Source organism: Passer domesticus, chromosome 14 (assembly GCF_036417665.1).
Source record: "Passer domesticus isolate bPasDom1 chromosome 14, bPasDom1.hap1, whole genome shotgun sequence".
Taxonomy (NCBI): domain Eukaryota; kingdom Metazoa; phylum Chordata; class Aves; order Passeriformes; family Passeridae; genus Passer; species Passer domesticus.
The window spans coordinates 6,691,621-6,709,580 of record NC_087487.1 but is presented as its reverse complement, the minus strand read 5'-3'; the positions used below and the strand labels follow the sequence as shown (position 1 = coordinate 6,709,580).

General features: G+C 36.5%; 2 protein-coding genes across 4 annotated transcripts in view; one reads left to right on the top strand and one right to left on the bottom strand.

Annotated features, from left to right (window-relative positions):
- The window catches only part of LIPC (lipase C, hepatic type), a 66,026-nt gene extending 62,587 nt beyond the window's left edge, over positions 1-3,439 (top strand). For both annotated transcript variants that reach the window (XM_064389241.1, XM_064389242.1), the window contains exons 8-10: positions 90-210; positions 911-1,129; positions 1,873-3,439. In XM_064389241.1, coding sequence (XP_064245311.1) covers positions 90-210; positions 911-1,129; positions 1,873-1,978 — 446 coding nt within the window. In that variant the 3' untranslated portion in view covers positions 1,979-3,439. The remainder of the gene's footprint in view (positions 1-89; positions 211-910; positions 1,130-1,872) is intronic.
- A 2,726-nt stretch (positions 3,440-6,165) lies between these two features.
- Positions 6,166-17,960, bottom strand: part of ADAM10 (ADAM metallopeptidase domain 10) — a 40,625-nt gene continuing 28,830 nt past the window's right edge. For both annotated transcript variants that reach the window (XM_064389215.1, XM_064389216.1), the window contains exons 7-16: positions 16,914-17,006; positions 16,111-16,294; positions 14,293-14,456; positions 13,051-13,234; positions 12,013-12,163; positions 11,526-11,709; positions 10,232-10,340; positions 9,732-9,952; positions 8,905-9,031; positions 6,166-8,461 (exon numbers count right to left, since the gene is read on the bottom strand). In XM_064389215.1, coding sequence (XP_064245285.1) covers positions 8,367-8,461; positions 8,905-9,031; positions 9,732-9,952; positions 10,232-10,340; positions 11,526-11,709; positions 12,013-12,163; positions 13,051-13,234; positions 14,293-14,456; positions 16,111-16,294; positions 16,914-17,006 — 1,512 coding nt within the window. In that variant the 3' untranslated portion in view covers positions 6,166-8,366. The remainder of the gene's footprint in view (positions 8,462-8,904; positions 9,032-9,731; positions 9,953-10,231; positions 10,341-11,525; positions 11,710-12,012; positions 12,164-13,050; positions 13,235-14,292; positions 14,457-16,110; positions 16,295-16,913; positions 17,007-17,960) is intronic.

The following is a 17,960-nucleotide window of genomic DNA, read 5'->3' as shown; positions in this document are numbered from 1 at the left end:
TCTGAAAGGCAAAATTCTTTTGCCTAAGAAATCTCTTGATTCTTTGACCATTCATTTTGCCACTTTTTGTAAATTCTTCCTTCCTACAGTGTATCATTATCAGTTCAAGATCCACATCATCAATGAAATCCAAGGCAAGGCGATAGACCCAGCTTTCACCATGGCTCTGACAGGGACTAAGGCAGATGCTAAAAACCTGCACATCCCACTGTGAGTACTGTATCACAGGTAATTGTGACAAAAGATGCATGGGACAATTTGTATTATCATACCACATTGATAATCAGGCTATGAGGGAAATGGTTTAGTGCAGCTGAGTGAACATGAACTGGAAATTGTCCTCTCTTCACTCATAGTCCCTGAAAGTCACAAGTTCTTACAATGATGATGCAGTTTGTGCAGAAAAAAATTGTCAGAATACGAACAGTAAATTTGGAAATTTTTCTGTCCGCTTGCTTTGATCCGTCCCATAGCTAAGACAGGGAGGTATAATCAATTAAAACACAAATGAAAAAGTCAGCTGCAATTAAAAAATAATTTTGGACATTTATCACGATGGACACTATCTGTATTAATGAAAGCAAAGGCAAGAGTGTGGGTCAGCATTTGCTTTAGCAGGCAGAAGTTGTAACATAGATGCTACTATGGGACACCTTTTCTTTTGCTGTCAGAAACCACTACTGCTTCATCAGCTGTGCAAGCTTCTGCCACTTCTGCTCCTTTCCTAGCATGTTGTCATATTTCATCACTTTTTTGCACCTGTAGGAAGAACATTCTTGAGACATTAATGCTTTGTCCCTGGAGAAGCAAACATAATTCTTTCTCTGGTTTTCAGAGGAAAAAAATCCTGGTTTTTTCACTTTAATTCATAATAATTAAGACAACATTATTCTTGTCTTGTTTTCTGTAGAGCTGAAAGTATTACTGGGAATAAAACCTACTCCTTTCTCATCACGCTGGACACTGATATCGGTGACGTCATAATGATCAAGTTCAAATGGGAATTACCTGCACTTTGGGGAAATATCTGGGACACATTTCAAACCATAATACCGTGGACAAAGGGCACCCATCGACCAGGACTTATAGTGAAGGAAATAAGAGTGAAAGCAGGGGAAACACAGCAAAGGTAAGTGTAATGAGAGCGCTCAGTAACTCCACAGGTGTTTGGCACCCAGGTTATCCCAGTTCAAACACAAGCATGTGAGCCCCAGCAGTCAAACCCATGAATGTAATTAATTACCTCACTCCATAAGGACCATATGAAATTTCAATGAAACAAGATACTATGCAAGATAAATAATGATTTTAACATTAACATTGTGAAATATTCAGATTCCGACTTACAAAAAATATGCCAAATCTTAATTATTTGACTTTCAGTACTTACTTCCTAGAGAAACTCAGCATCACCATTCTTGAAAACACTCATTAGAAGGATCATGTGCTGTACTACACAGTCCTCTGATTATTTTTGGTGTTCTTCTTTCCCCTGTTTATTACTTTGAAGCTGGATCACCACATCTGAGCAGCCTTGTTCTTTACATACAGCAATGCCAACACGTTTAAAACTGCCTACTCGTGCAGAGGAACTTCAGCCAGAAGACAGAATAAAAAAACTTGTAATGATTCTCACTGCTTTAATCCTTTGAGAAATTTTAACTGAGCAGTTTAATTAAGGTTAATGAGAAAAGCACCTTACCTTTAACTGAGGCTCAGTCCTAGAAGGCAATTTTTCCTTGCTACATTCCCTTTCTTACCACCACAACTGGTGCAGACTTCCTGTGGAACAACTCTTACTGGCAGAGCTGCATCTCCTAACATTATGCTTTCTAACCAACACTGTACTCACATGCTGTCTTTTCTTTCCAGATACACATTTTGCCCCCAAAGCATTGACAACATTCACCTTCATCCATCCCAAGAGAAGATATTTGTGAGGTGTGACGATCTCTTCCAGGGACAAAACAGAAAATGAGCAAGAACACAAAAAGGCAACTCCTCACCAAAATATTCAAAATATGGTACATCTGGTAAACGTTCTAAAAATTCACAGCTGCATCAAATATCCTAGCAGTTTCAGAGATGGTGAAAAAATACATTAAGATATTTAGTTTTTGTCATCCAACAGTAAGCTGAAATATGCTCTTTGTTCATCTAAGAGCATATTCTGAGAATCATCAGTGAGCAGCTTCAAGGCAACTGTCAATTTTCAACTGTTTAAGATCTGAAAAAAAAACTGCTCACCAGAAATAAAAATATTATTTGACAAAATCATTGCTGTAAGCCTTTGAAAAACTTAATTTTGTTGGATTGAAGGGAAAAAAATTAATTTCATTTCATGGTAAATATATTGAAATATTAGTAGTTACAACTATCAGTTAAAACCTTGCTAAATTATTTCCTAATGAAGGGAGAATTAAATAGTTCAGAAAATACTACCAAATAGATATAAAATAGAAAATGTTTGAGCTGTAATAACCATATGAAAACTCCAATAATTGTATCATCTAAAAACTCTAAAACTAACCTTGTTCTCTGAAAATGCTTTGCAATTTAACTATTTTAATTAAAGAACTGATTTAAATTACTAGCACTTTAATTATTTGAATGATGCTTAGTATACTACACAAAATTCTAGCACAACTAAATTCAGTTAATTTTTTGCATTTAAATCATATTTAGCCATTCAGGTAAGGTCTGAAATTTTTAGATTCTCAATCTCTGTATATCAGATTTTGGCTTGACTTGAAACTGCCAGAATAAATGAAAATGCTTAAACCTTCAAACAACTTCAGAGCACAAAACAAACTCTGTAAGGTGAAACATACAATTCCCTTGTTTCCTATGTCAGAATATAAACAACAGAAAGGAACATTATTGTCTCAGACTGCTTTTATTCTATGGTTTGTACAGACTGAAACAGGAATCAATATATGTGTATTCATTTGTCACTTTAATGCTGAGCACAAGATTAATTAAAAATCAAGGTTTCTTGAACTCTGAATTTTGAATGTAATTTGTGTTAAATGTTCTCTAAGTGGTAAAAAAATGTGCAAGAAAGTGCTAAGACTTGAAGCAAAGCACATTTTTTAATACCAAAATATTGCAGGGAATTTTTAATCAAAATATCCAGATGTTATCAGGAAAAAAGTGGGATTTATTTAGATTGCCTGACAAATGAGCAAGCTGAGCAGATCCTGCAAGTACTGAGCAGTGATCAGATGTGGAATGCAGGTATCTCTGCCTACCTTTCAGAATACTAACTCTTTTACAAGCTGTTTTCAATAACTACCATCCCTTCAAACTCAATACAGAATCAGAAAAGCTCACAAACTACAACAGGAACTGAAGCAGACTTAGATCTCACATGACAATTGTTGTCCATCCTGAGGTGTACAGAAGCTGTTCCAATATTTAAAATGGCTCCTAGGAGTAGCATCTTGATTAGATAAATATTTATCTATTTAAATACAAATTCCATGCAAAAGAATCCTTGTTCCTCACTGAAAACAAAGGTTTGTGGTTTGAAAGCTTCTGTTCAGTGAAGCAAACTGTTTTTTTAAACATGAAAGTATTTCCACCTTCTGTGTCAAAAATTACAATTTAAGTGATAAATTTCATGCGTCAGGTTGCTATGTTGAATATTTAAATTTTGCAACATAATTATTTTGTGAGAGCTACGTAATACATTCTGTGTTTGTGTTAAGAATCAATTGCTGAAGTACAAGAGCTGAGTCAAACCAGGAACATACACAGAAGGAAATTTCAGCCAAAAGTATGTGAGTAGGTTAGGTAAGCACCAAGGCCTTTGGTTTGGTTGATTTTTTACTTTTGCAGTAGCTATAATCCACTGCAGGGACTCAATTGCTAGAGACCCAGTGAGAGCATTTGTAGGGGCACGAAGTTACAATGAACCATGTCCTGCAGAATGACAGGCAAGGAACAAATGACAATGTGGCCATTTTAGTGTTCCAAAGCACAATGGAAAATGAAAGTAAACAGAGAGAGAAGTATGTGTGGCTAACTCAAATTAGGCATCTCTCTAGATTGTTTCTTCAATTGAATTGTTGCTTCTGCAAAAAGCTGCTAAAGACCTGCCACTTAATTCTGTTTCAGGGTTTTCTTTTTTCATAAAATACTTATCTATTTAGAGAATTTAATACTGTCACTGAAATTGCATTTACATCAGTTATCACCAACTTTCTAAGCTATGTATTTTGTAAGCTTTCTGAACCAAATCCTACCCCTACTCCTCAAAAAAAGCTTTTTTTCAGAAGTTGTTGAAGGATGACAAAGCAAGAGACAAAGGCTAAAAAGAATTGGGCTGTACTCCAGCAGTATAGAAACCACACTCTTAGAAACATTTCAGACATCAAAACTGGCATTTCTTGCAAATGACTATTGCTTTCTTGGTAAGGAGGCTGATAAAGGGATCTCAACTTCAGGACAAGCAGGCATTACTTCAGGAAAAGCAGGTGGAAGAAAGTTCCAAGGTGTCTACACTGTGCTGAAACTCAAGAAATGGGCGTTTGATGACTTCTAGTGTTTGTGAAAAAACATTCTCCAGTAACATCAACTAAGTGAAGATGGTTTATCCTCAGATAAGACAGCTTGAAAGATTTTTAAAAGCCAAGTAGGAAAATTAAAAGGTCAGTATGTGAACTCCTGCAGACGTGAAGGATACTTCATCATACACCCAAACAAATTCTGTCCCTGTTTTGGCAGCCATTACACCAATTTCTGATATAAATGTGGCATAAAGCCCAAGCTGTAATACATTCAGTCTCACCAGGCCTGAACATAAAACTGAAGTCATACCTACAATCTCAAGTGCCTAAGGTGGTGCCTTACTCTGTGCTCAGTGGAATTACTCCTGTCTCACTCCATACAGCTCACTTGAGACCCTGGAAGCCACCAGGTGCTTACTCCTGTCAGAGCATGCACAGCTCAGAGGGACAGAATGGCTGCTGTCCTTTTCATCACCTCTCTGTAATAATGAACTTCCAGCGTTCAGAAATAAAGGCCTCTTCCTTCCTTTTAGTGTTTTTCCTGAAAGAAATATTAGAACACTAATTAAAAACTAAATTACATCAATGGTATGGTACAGTATAAAGTTTCATTGCCTAAGAGGACTTGAATGATTTTGTCATGCTCACACCATTCTGACTACTGTATCTATGCTTCTACACGAGGTGAATGTATACATTTAATAACTGAACATTAAAAATGCAAGATTAATAAATTAATAGTTCCAAATAAGATTATGTCAAATATTTGCTAGAAAAATTATGTACTGATTTGTTTCACTTATATTTTAAAATATATAGGCAACTTGTATTTCAGCTGCATAGGCATTATTCCACCCCTCTGGGCTGTGTTCTTACAGAGATTTAAACACAACCACCACCACCTCGATGAGGATTTGCAGGAGGGCTCTGCTCCAAGGGATTTTCTTTTAATGCCCTTTGCACAGACAGTGCTATTTAGCTACAGGAGAAGCACTTCTATAAAAAGTCCTGGGGGTGGTGGGGGGAGCAGTGAGGAAGGAACTCTGAGTATGCTTTGATAACATCAAAGTCCACGCTGCTCACTTCGGGAAGCAGATGTCCAAGCAGGCCACTCTCGACAAACAGCCTGAAGAATGGAACTTACTGGCAGGATCTGGCTTTGAAAAGCAGTCTTATTGCTTAAATCAGCCATGCAACACACACAAGAACCCAGAGACTCAGCTTAGCAGTTTTAAAACACAATGCAAAAAGCACATTTGCTCCTTCTATAAGTCCCATCCACCAACTGTGTATTCAGAGTGTTGTATATTAATTCAAATATTCCTTTCCAAATATATCCAAAGGTATCCATCAGTAACGATGATGCCAGGCTTGAACATCCCACCAGCAACTAGTTTTTCATTTTGGAGGTAAGAAAAGTTTTATTCCTGCGATCATGTAAGTAATTTTAAATTAATTTCATGGCTTTCCCTAAACAGGTTACACAAACACATTTATTCTTATATATAACTGCAGGATGTTAAAATTGAGAGGCACACTTTGACAGATATACAACTACATTGGCATGAGAGTAAAAGCCAAAAATCAAGCAAAGTGGAATCTGTGTATTCCTCTTTGCTTTCATGGCTCAACAAGAAAATGGATCTTCAGAAGATGATTTCATCAAGTCTATTTATTAATGCATTTCAAGTTTCAAAAAACCTTACATATCTTTGCACAATACTTTATTTTTTGCATTTTTTAGTAAAAATTTCCAAAGTGAACAAAAAAGAGACTGTATAAAACACAGTGGACATGAAATCGACAGTAGTATTTCTGTTTCATTGTCTTGAACTTCCTTTCGGCTTTACCACATCTTGACTTGCAGTGGAGAGTTCAGTGCACATTTCTGTTTTCAAAAAACATTTAACTTAGACTCAAAATAAAATAGGGCAGCATTTGTCTGCCAAAATCCTACCACAGGATAACATTACAGGCAAAAAATTTACATGTTCCAAAGTCTACCACACTCAAGAAGTTACTAAGAACTCTTGCTGAATAAAAGTCACCATTTTAGAAATGCAAACCCACTTCCAATCTTTGCACAGTCTTAAAACAAATGTATTTAAAATGACTTAAAAGCAACTACATACACTTCTAACTAGTTAAGATCATTTAGAATTATTTATATAGTCTATTGGACTTGGGGTTTCATGTACAAAATTTGTCTCTAAACCATGTACAAAAAGCTGTATTTTGAAAAAGTTACCACATACTGTACAAGTTTACAAGGAAGAGATCCCATTATATTCTGTAACATTTTTGGCCTTGCTGGCTTGCGTCACATTATGAGAATGATTGTGTAAACCTTATACTCTTAAAAAAAAACAAAACAAAATTAAAAAAAAAAAAAAAAAAAAAAAAAAAAAAACAACAAAGGAAGCCTGTCCAACCCTTAGTAAATTTTCTCCTAAGCAAAGCCAGGAAAATTATAGCCATTTGCATCTCTAATTAGCTTGGTGCTTTTGGAAAACAAGCAATAAATACATCACAAGCTTAAACATTTTGTAATGCCCCCTTTCATCTCCTGCATAGCAGTAAGCACCTTAAGACATCTTTTATTCATCTTCAAAAATGCCAATTATTTACATTCGTCATAAAAACTCTGGAATGGGACATTGTGCTGTTGAACTTCACTACTGGTATAAATGTGGGGAAATTGGTAGTCCTAACTACAGTTTTAACTCTGCCACAGTAGCCAGGCAAATCACTCTACTTTAGTGGTTATCATTCAACAGTATCATGCTGAAAAGTTATCCAAACACCTGATAAATTAAAAAAGAAAATAAAAAACTACAGCTTTTTTTTTCCTTTCCACATCCCTTAGAACATGAACTTGATTACCAAACTGTAAGAATAACTGAACAGCCCAAATAAAGTGGTTGCAATTTTTAAAATAAGTTGAATAACAGGCAAAATTTTCTAATAAAGTATGGAAATATTCGATCTAACTATTCATTATTTCACTGAATAATCAGACAAATTAAAAATATTTATGCTGAGCCACAAGGAAGACACATAAAACATTTCTGAAACATTCTGACATTTGCAAAGTTTGCAGAACACCTGTTAAATCTGTCTAAGACCATCCAGGCTTGTATGCTGCATCTTATCAGCTGTTGGATAAAGATGAAATGAGTGCTTGAAACAACTTTGATAATGATAAAAAAAGTGTGATTGGATTCAAAATTGCTGTGTAAAGCATCACAGGACCCTTGACCACTACACACCATCATCCTCTGTTATCCTGAGTATGTCAATTAAACAGTAATTTCTTCATTAATAGCGGAAAAGTTTTATAATACAAAGAAACATCCATATTGCAATTCTCTTGTTTACAATTGCACACAAGTACGGGTGTACGTTAGAAATACATGTCTGCATATAACAATGTATATACATTGACAAGTAATGTCTCCAATGCTGAGGTGGTCTAGCTTCCTAGCTTGTCTGGCAGTTGAAAAATAGATCTTTTTCTCAATTCTTGAGTAAAAGTTTTACTACAGCCATATTTGCCTGCAAGTGAAGAAAATGCAGCAATGAAGAGCACAGAAGGGGGAAAGAATCATGATATGCTAGGAGTTTGTGCCACTAAATCAAAAATATTCAAGAAAAACACTTCTCTTCTTTTTGAGCTGGAAGATTCTCTCATTAAAAATTAACCACTTCCACTTGTTTTGAGGGCACATCATGCTTTTTTTTTTGTTTCCTCTTCAATTTTTGAGAGTTAGACTGGGGACAATGACTTATTAGGTTTTCTTTGGAGTGAGTTTTCCCATTGTAGGCACTAGGAAGAACCAAGGCAAAAAGCTGCAGTCAGCGTCTCATATGTCCCATCTGATAACTCTCGCGGGGCCTTTGTCGCTGTGGGGGCTGAGTGGTTTGTGGTGGTCTCCTCCTTTTTAAAGTGCCTGTTTCAAAGAAAAGTAGCCATTATTAAAATCAATTTTTAAAAAACTCAGTTATTTCCAAAAGAGTTGCCCTGGCCATGCAAATTAAATACAACTATTTGTCTGGAAGGCTTTGGATTTAGACCTGAGTAAATGCATGCAAATACATCAGTATCTCAACAGCACTTCTTTAAACAGGCCAATTCTTACAAAATGTAGCATGGAATAGGAAATAAAGGAACTCTGATGCTAGAAAAAGTCTTTAAAGCTTTCTTTTGATTGCATCTTATGTTATAGGAAAATAAGACAAGAATTAGATTTTCATGAATTGTTTCACTGGCATCAATTCCATTTGTAGTTTCACAGTGCCAGCCTGAGAACTGTAGGTTTAAACACCTGAAATTTCTTGTTAGAACTAAACACTAAAGAGAAAAGCTATCTCTATAATTAGCTGCATTACTCACCTGGAAGTGGTTTATGAGGAGGCAACTTTGGATTACTGCTTGGAGTATGAACACTGCATATCTTAATGAAGCCAGCCATTAACATGATCAATGCAATTCCCATAAGTAGCACTGCCCACCAATAAGCCTAAAAAACAAAACCACAACAAGAAGATTGTGTGTGTGGGGCATGGCACACATGTACAAGAGACAGAGGACATTCAATGTGGCTTTTCACTGTGTTTCAGAAGTCATCAAAAAGCTTTCTGGAACATCATCAAGAATATCCAGCCTAACATTTGAAAGAAATGTCCCCAGAAATTTTCCACAGAAAAGCCCCAATACTTCCATTCTAGTATCAGAAGGGTACTTCACAGAAGATACACTCCAGCAGAGCTGTGTAAGCCTAAAACAATCAGCAGCCTTCACAAAATTGCCTATGCAGCTCTCCAAGGGTGTTTCACTCTAGCTCCTCTTCCAGTATATTATTATAAGTGACATCTAGCACAATAAAATTTATGAATGCTAAAGATCAAAATATTTAGCTCCTTAAAAGTCAGACCATTCAAATATGAAAAGTCAAAACATGAAAATGTAGTAAATTAAAAATGTGAATGAATAGAGTATTAACAGATCCTACTTACTTGTTTGTTATATGTTTGTTTCAATTTCCTTCAATCTAGCAAATTTATTTGTTGCACACAGGGTGCTTACAGTAAATCTAGTAAGACAAGGGCTAATTATACTTTAAGAATGCTGAAGCACTCTGCATATCAACACTTATCAACTGTGAATCTTGATTACCGAGAACATTTCATATTAGACTTGTCATATAAAAATATACTTACCACAATCCATTCTGCAATATTTTCATATAGTTCTGGATTAAAAATTGCTTTCTTTAATCTAGCTAGAGGGCCATCAGCATCCACCAGCCGACACCTCATAAACACATCACAGTAGCCTTTGAAATCATTGCAGGGAGATCCAGGTTGCAAAGTGATGGTTTCAAGATGAAAATATTCCTGCCATCGGCTCGAGCCTGTGCTTGCACATGTAGCTGGGTCCACTGAAAAGTGAACACAAATTCATCAAACCATTATTGTATTAAAACACCTGTGCATGAATACCCACCCTAGTGATTAATTGTTCAAAATGCTTCTCTAATATTCTGTAAAAATGCAGAATGTATTGTTTATTTCCTACACAGTGCAAAAGCAATATCTCTCTGAAACTACGTTTGAACAAAATGCTCTCAAAGCTAACAAAAACTCAAATGCAAACACCATGAGCAGGTTCCTCAGACCCCTCCTGCTCTATTTACACTTATGATTCAGGTAAATCTTACTTTTTCTCATGCAGCAGACATGGCACAGTTCTCTATCATCCTTGCCATCTGAGCTAGCACATGTGCACTCCTCCAAGCCATGCTTCTCACAGATAGAGCCAGCACATTGCTGGGGAAGACAAAAGCACAGCAACACAAAAATCAATTTCACTTTTAAGTATACTGACATTACAAAAGATATTATTAATTAATACCTGAAAGCATAATTATAGCTCTAAAGATGCTTATCCATAAATCAACTACTTCAATACTTCAATTTTTTTTTTCAAAGCTCATAAGCAAAAAATTATTTCAGTTATTCAATGTCAATATTTTGGCATATTTTCTATTTTTTTAAAAGGTGATTTACTGATTTTATTTTTTAACACAGTATCTTCTTTTATAACCTGAGAGTACCCTGCAAAACACCCACAGCACCACAGTTCACGCTGAAACACTACTACTCAAAATCATGGTTAGAAAAATAAATCTAACATATGTATACACAAATATCTCTCTTGGAAAACAATAAAAATTAATGGCAGAAAAGATTCTGTATTTAATTTCACTACGTCAGGATCCTTCAAACTCCAAGTTCAATTTATTTATAATTTTGTTTCAACATCAGTAACTATACGAAAACAATTCCTCTATTTTTAAGATGGCTATAAATTAGCTGAAAAATATTACAAGCAGTACTTGATTAAAATCCTGGACTGTGGAAAACAAACTTACAGCACAAGAAGTTACAGGTCTTAAAGAGAATGATTTTTGCTTGTGTTTGCTTCCAGGCAAACACAGATCAATTTATAAGAGACTTCCCATCAATATTTCATGGCAACTGCATGTTCTCTTTAACCCAGGAAAGTAACTGCAGTTCAGAATCATTCTAATTCCATATGCTTGCACATCAGTGCTATATGTACATGTTTGGAGAAACTGTGTATTGCCAATAAACCAAATTCAACCTCTATTGACAGTATATCCAGTTTTGTAATGCAACAGAATTATTGACCAAGACTGAAGAAAAGTGAAAAGGTGGCACTAGAAAATAAAACACTTTCATAATCCTGATTTTTACAAAAACCTAAGTGTGACTTTCCCAGACAGTACTGCTACCTTGGGATTTGTTATGCACTTCTTAATCCTTGATGTACCTTCACTGTTATTCTGACACCAATAAATCAAACATCTGTACAGAAAAAGAGACTGAGCTTGCACTCCTGTGTAGTAAGTACAGAAACCATATCAATTCACAATGCAGTGCCCTGCAACAAACCACATTAGCAGCTACCCAAGACTGTAAAAACCATACCCCCTTTATGCAAACTTGTGTGTTCCTGTTGCACACTGTGAAGTTCTCTTTGGGTTCAGATATTGGGCAGAGAGCACTGACACCATTGCACATTCCTTCCTTAGCACAGTCAGAATCATTCCGACACTTGTCTGTCCTCGATTTGAAATCGCACTGGGCAGTGCAGCACGGGCCTTGGCTGGGGCTGCAAACAAACACACGTTGTGGATGAAAGAAAAAGCATGAACCATTCCAAACAGGCTATTCACCCTGAAACCTACTCAAGCACTCAACAAATTTCTGATTTGTCCTAATCAATTGTGCCTTGAAAATAATTTTTCCTATAGCATAATTATGCTTATGTACTTCTCACTCATTGCATAAAGCATTTTAAACAAAATCAGTACTTTTATAAAATGCAGGTAAGCAGATTCTGATTCTGAAATCCCCATTAAAGTTGCAATAAATGCCCAAAATTAAAGTGTAGTGTAACACATATGCACAATACCTGCAGTTTTTGCCTGGTCTTAACTTGCATTTTTTGTCTTCTGGTTGGTTTGCATCATAACAGCAATCATCTTTACACTGGTCACTGTATCCACAGTCACACTGTTCTCCTTGTTCAACCAGTCCATTACCACAGATGGGCTGCCCAGACTCTGAAAAATGCCAGTATATTTATGTACAAAGCAGTACAAAGAATATACAAATACTTATAAACCTTAACAAGCATCCAGCTAATCATGACTGAAAGAGCCTGGTCAAACTGGACTTTAGACTGGGGCTCAAGTCACTTGCATTAACTGCTTGACACCCAGCTTAGTCATTCCCACAATTCATAGAATTTAAAGCCTCTGAGTAAAAGGTTTTGATCCTAAGAGTGGGAGTATAAGAACAGGCTTTCTGCTCAGTCTCCCAGGGAGCTGCACCCTTTCCTGCACTCCTTTAACAATCAGAGGACCTCAAGCAAAAGGCTGATGGTACTGGGGTGAGCTGCTCCAAACTCCAAACCTACTGAGTAGATGTGCAAACCTCCGTGAGAAAGAGCTCACAAAATTTGTGAGAGCCCATATCTCAGACTCCAGAAAGAAAAATTCATGCAAAATTATTTTCCATGTCTAAATAGGATTTCCCTGCAGTTTAACATGGGCTCCGTACCTCTAGTCCTTTCACAATGAGCATGACTGAAACCAGTCTGACCCTGTTTGTTTACTCCCTCCCACCAGGCATCTACAAAGACAGAGAAGAGCCTCCCCCAGCCTTCTCTGCTCCACACTAAATAGGCTCTCTTGGACTCTCCTCATATGTCAGATGCTCCAATCCCTTAATAATCCTTGTGGCCCTTTGCTGGACTCACTCCAGTATGTTCTGCTGTTTCTGTGCTGGCAGCCCAGAACTTGACACAGTACTGGAGATCTCAAATTTAATTCTTTACTTTCAGTAAATTTTAAAAAATAAGATAAATAAAAATAAATTTCATTTTTTTTTAATTAAGCATTGCAGTAATATTTTAGCTATTCGGCTTTCAGAATGATTACATACATACCAACAAAACAATTATTTCTCTTTTTCTCAAGAACTTGGCTGATATTTCGAATGCTACAGATAGAGAACTTATTGTTGTTAAGTTTGTCTCCAGATGTAGCTCTTGCATACATGATATAATTGCCATTTTCCTTCTGTCCCAAGTTCTTGGACTCTCCAGGAGTGCACTCCATTCCAGAATCATGCTGCAAAACAAGTATTTTACAAATATCTCAGTGATGGCAGGTGCAAAAGTAACCTGGATTTGGTAGCCTTAACACAGAATAAATAAAATAAAAATAAACCACCATCTTATACTCTCAGGTTCTTTGCAATTCAAAAACTATACATAAACCCAAGGTTTGATTTTGGGTTCTCCTTGTTCCGTTGTTGTTTTTGTTTTCCCCAAGACAACAGTAGCAAGTATCTAATTTCTCAAGTTTCATCTTATTTGCATTCTTGGTAATTTACCCCCAAGTGTGGGTAATGTCCTGGAATGAATACTAGGTTGGACAAACTGCCATCTCCTAAAAGGAGGGGCTTTATGATCACAAAAGGGTAATCAGCATTCTGTGGAATAAAAGCAGGAGTTAACAGGAACCACAGTGCATTCTTCTTGTTTGCTTTGAGGGAGGTACAAAGAGAACTTCAAAACAGAGCAGGAGTCTGTCAGCCAGTGACTACACCTACAATATCCAGCATGAGGAATGAAATGCATTACACACTGGCAAAACAAAAAGCCTCATGCTTTCAAGCTTACCACAAACAAGCTGCATTCCTACATGTCTGTGAAACAGTTCTGCTCAAAAACTTTCTTCTTGGTATCCTAATTCCCTCCACTATTTTCTTAGATAAACTTGTAAGTATAAATAATCTAACAAATGTGAGCCATTTGCTGAATAAAGTGTCACCTTAATCAATTTTGCAGTGCTTCTTCCTCCTCTCCAGGAAAAAGAACAATATATTTAACAAGGTGCATGTGACCCTACTTTTCATAAAGACAGGGAAGTGTTTAGGGAACAATAATAAAGTACCTTTGTAAGGGATTGAACTAATCTAAGTAAACAATTCACAAAATGCACTGTTGCACCAGTGCTGTCAAATACTCACAAAAGGCTCAGCCATCTCTTTGTTTGTATGCAATGTATGTGCACATATGCTCATGGAGTCAGGATTCTGCTGTCCTTGTTTGTAAGCAGCAAAGCCTCCATTTGTAAATCACACCCTATGAAATGGCTGAGGGTGAGTAACCAGGAATACTTACAGGGGAACCAAAGTTGTGCCCAACCTCATGTGCAAAAGTAATGTGAGAAACCTTGGGGGGCACATGAGAGCCATAGTTCTGGACAGTGATGATTCCAGTGTTCAGAGACTTCTTCTTACCATCCGAATACAATTTGCTTTTCTCACATATTCCACCAGAGCTCCCTGCATTCAGACAGAAGTACAAGTCACACATTTAGGGAAAGAAGTGTTGTGTTACTTGTCTATTGACATCCAGAGCAACAAACAGTTTGCCTCTGCAGGTTTACAGACTAAGAGCTCTCTATTATTCCTATGAACACAACCTTGAAAGTAGATTAGATCTGTTCACACAAATGCTCTCAGCACTGATTGGATACATTCACACAAGAAGTCAGCTGGTTTAGAATAGCTTTTGAGAGCTATTTTGGGCACTCCCTGAATGGATGAGCCCTTACTTCATCCTACCTGTAGTACAAGACTAGCAGGTGCAATGTCCAACAGAAGTAGCCTCAGTCTACATCTTATTTGGATTTCACCAAATGAAAAAAGTACATGGTACATTTGGAGACTCTCTTTCACAGCAAGAGCTTTTATATAAAAATGTCATTGTCAAAATAAGTACATATATATATGTATCTCATTGTCAGAAAAAAACCCCAAAAAATCAAACTAAAGCTGAAAATGCTTTTGATGTGTTGGCTAATGAGACCCATACTTAGAAGGTTGGCAGTCAAGTGATCACACTTCCTGTTTGGAAAATCGCCAAAATTTTGATTTTCATGTCACCAAATTTTAAAATAACTTGAGTTTCTACTGAAGCATTATTAATGTCCTAAAATTCAGCTATTGATAATGTAAATGGTGCCTAAAGAAGTTTTGCTTTCTCAAGTAAAATTTTGATTTAGTGACATATCCCATTTAATCCATGTCAGTATGTGTGTAAAGGATGATCATATCAAACATAATTTTTCTCAAATTTTAAATTAAATTAAATTCAGTTTTGAAAGCAGTTTATGGACTGCACGTTTCAATTCATCCTGTCCCTGCTCAGTCATAGCATAGTCATCACAGACCCAACTTGTCATTTCTATTCACCTTCTGGGCATTACTTTTCCTGTGGTTCTTGCACAGTCACTAAGGTTAGTCCTCTAACATACCAACTGCAGTCATGAGTCTGTGGATCTCTTACCCCTTATTTGAACAGTTTCATCTTTCTTCTACCATTACTCAATTCTGCTAAAGCTGTCAATAAGGTTCTCATTAAGGTATCCTGTCTCTTGCACAGTCTCACTGACTGAGATTTTTTTTACATCAAAGGACATACTTTAGATCAAAATACACAACTAGAGTGAAACTAATGAGAAGCAGTTCAGGAAGAGTCATGCAGTAATTATTCTGTTATCTCCCAGAACAAGATCTCACTGATTTAAAAAAAAAATTCTTTCATTACTACCTAGAAAACCTAAAGGTTCTGCAGTGTAGTTCTCATAGTTGTAAGCTCTGTTTATATAGAGCAGAAATACTTGTTTCACCTGTCACTTTACTGGTCACTCACATCTACCATAAATAAAAAAAAAATCCAAGTAATACCACCTTTGTATAACAAAATAAATATGTTGTTCTTCACTCTTCATATCCTGCTCATCAGAAATACAGAAAGATTAATTGAACTGGCAAAATATACTAAAAACACAATTAAGCCATACCCAACCAAAACTGTGAAAAGCTAGGAGATTTTTGTGCATTTGCTGTCAGTTTAAAAGGTGATTTCCACCTTTTTCCTAGAGCCTACCTACAGTACTTTATCTCATAGCACTGAAGGCTTGCCTTGAATTACCTGAAGGGGCTCCAACCCAAGCCAGACCAAGGACTCCATCATCAAAATCACGGTCTGTAAACACATAGGCCAAGCAATAATCATCATGGTTCTGTTCTGAGTTCAGTTCCAGAAACTTTTCCACACCAATGTTAGGAAATCTGAAGGGATTGGAAGAGTCCTTCTCATCTACGGTTGTGTTAATCTAAAAGTAAATTGAAACAAACTGTAAGACAGGATTCATTTCCACTTGCACATGACAGCTAAGAGGCTCACTGTTGTCAGAACCTTGCTGTATTACATAGTTATTGTTTAAAATTTAAATGCCTTGATTGCAAATTACCACCCCAATAACGGAAAAACAAAGCACTACAATAAATTAAGAATTGCATTTGTGTAGTAAACCCCCATTCTCATATTTCCTTCTATTTTTTCCATCAGTACCCCAAAATTTGTATTTATCCTCCTAAATTATCACTCTTACAAGGAAGTGCCAATGTGGATAGCCATTCTCTATGTTAGTATTAAAGTCAGTGAAGAATAGCAATAGTCTATTCACCACACAACAACAGTACTGAAACAAAGTAAGTTGATTCCTATAGAAAAACTGACCACAGCTTAATAACAGCAGTAGTGGGCTTCTGACAATAACCACTAAAACCAAATGAAATACATGGTTTAGGGCACCACTTCCTGCAGAGACACTTCTGCTAAAGAACTGTTATAAAACAATAACAGGTACAAGTGAACAGGAAGGGCACAGCTGAAGAACACAGCCTCCAAGCAGCATGAGTGAAGCTGCAAGCCTTTCCAGCCCAACTTACTCGGATTCGTTTCACCATGAAGCTGATGTTACGGATCCCTGAAAAATCTGTTGACTGGTAAATGGTGTCAATGGCTTTAACGTGGCTGGAAATCTGTCAAAAACAAAAGCAGCTACAGGTCAGAGATCCATGCACTACACTATAGCTTATCTTAACAGCAGTAACTGCAATGTCTACACTCCTACAAGATGTGATATTGTGCTGTAGGAACTTCTAACAGGCCTTTTGAATTAAATCATGGCCCACAATGGAAATAAATCACTACCTATATCATCACCATGCCAGATAACACCAAAGGATTTTGCCATTTGATTTTTTTTAAAACAGAATTCTATCAACTTTCAGACAGCTGTTTGCAATATTCCCTTATTCACTGCTTTGTATTCAAAGCACTGTATTTCTTTTTTGGCAAAAAAAATACTTGTTCTAGATTTATTCTTTCTTTTCTGGTAGAACACAAATGTGGGAAAAGTAATCATTTACCTTTTCTAAGAGCACACAGAAATGCTAACTCACTAAAAAGCTAAAGGTGACCAAAAGGTGACTTCAGAGCTTTGAAAAATACTACTTGAATTGCCTATGTAGTGTGATAAATAGTAAAATTCAGATCTGCAAGTGGCAGTGAAACTCCAGACTTCCGTAGAGGTATGTTAAAATGCTAGATATATTTTTAGCAAATCACATCAACCCCTTTCTCAGTTAATAGTATATTGACAAATGAAAAGCATCTAGCATCTACCTTTAGCTGCCACTGCTTTTTTAACCATCCACTCTATTAGATACTACAGAAATAGATCTCTGCATTATTAGCTCGCAGTGTTTTGAGCTAGAATTTCAAAGGGAAGCCCATGCAAGTGTTAAAACAGAGGCTTGGCAGGCTGTCAAACAGGACAGAACTCTTCAGGAAATATTCTTTTTCTCAGTAAGAACTGAGAACAGTCAGACTGCAAGTCCTGCACAGAGGTGCTAAACACACCACAGCTGCCATTAAAGAGACACAAGTGCCCAGGACTTTTGTTGCAGAAACAGCATCTTTTCAGCAAAATA